Source organism: Dipodomys ordii, unplaced genomic scaffold (genome assembly GCF_000151885.1).
Source record: "Dipodomys ordii isolate 6190 unplaced genomic scaffold, Dord_2.0 Scaffold23, whole genome shotgun sequence".
Lineage (NCBI taxonomy): Eukaryota > Metazoa > Chordata > Mammalia > Rodentia > Heteromyidae > Dipodomys > Dipodomys ordii.
The window spans coordinates 996,638-997,531 of record NW_012267239.1 but is presented as its reverse complement, the minus strand read 5'-3'; the positions used below and the strand labels follow the sequence as shown (position 1 = coordinate 997,531).

Here is an 894-nt window from a genome sequence, read left to right as displayed (position 1 = left end):
CCCCCCCCGCAGTACATCGCCGTGCACGTGGTACCGGACCAGCTCATGGCCTTCGGCGGCTCCAGCGAGCCCTGCGCGCTCTGCAGTTTGCACAGCATCGGCAAGATCGGCGGCGCGCAGAACCGCACTTACAGCAAGCTGCTTTGCGGACTGCTGGCCGAGCGTCTGCGCATCAGCCCGGACAGGTGCGTTGGGGAAGCGGCGCGGGGTGGGAACGCAGACCGGCCGGCGAGCCGCTTCTCCGAGATGGTGAGGTTGTTGACTGAGCCCATCTCCCATCTCTCTTAGGATCTACATCAACTACTACGACATGAACGCGGCCAACGTGGGCTGGAATGGAGCCACCTTTGCCTGAGAAGCACCAGCTTGATTTCGCTAGCACAGCCTCACCCCGGCCCCTGCAGCTCTCAGTGTTAAGTGCTCACCCTCCTCCTTCCGGGTGAGGAGAAATAAATGGTTTAGAGACCACAATTGTATTGGCTTCCTTGATTTGCGGAGGAATTGGTGCCTGCCGGGGACATTGACACCCCACCCCCACCCCCACCTCCGCGGAGCTCGGGCCTGGAAGGGGTGTCAGGTCTGGTAGGGTTGGGTGGCGCCCAGTGTTGGGCCTGGAGAGGTTGGTCTACTGCCTGGAGCCACAGACCCTGGAATCACACGAATCTGAGCCACCCCGTTTTTGGCTCTGCCCTCAGGGACAGGTTCATTGCTCTTGGCGGGTATCCAGAGTCGTGTTGTCTGTTGTAGGGCAGTTCCCTTCATTGCTCTGAGGTGGGTAGAAGAAAGAACTGGGATCAAACTGTTTGGCTTAGAGAGTAGATCCATTAGCCAGTCATGAACTCACTTTTTCTCCATGTTCCAGGTGGGCTAAGGATAGCATAAAGAGAGAGAGAG

General features: G+C 58.6%; 1 protein-coding gene across 1 annotated transcript in view; it reads left to right on the top strand.

The window, feature by feature from the left end:
* The window catches only part of Mif (macrophage migration inhibitory factor (glycosylation-inhibiting factor)), a 1,146-nt gene extending 675 nt beyond the window's left edge, over positions 1 to 471 (top strand). The window contains exons 2-3 of the mRNA XM_013014320.1: positions 13 to 185; positions 289 to 471. Of these exons, the coding sequence (XP_012869774.1) occupies positions 13 to 185; positions 289 to 355 (240 nt within the window). The 3' untranslated portion in view covers positions 356 to 471. The remainder of the gene's footprint in view (positions 1 to 12; positions 186 to 288) is intronic.
* Positions 472 to 894: the final 423 nt, after the last annotated feature.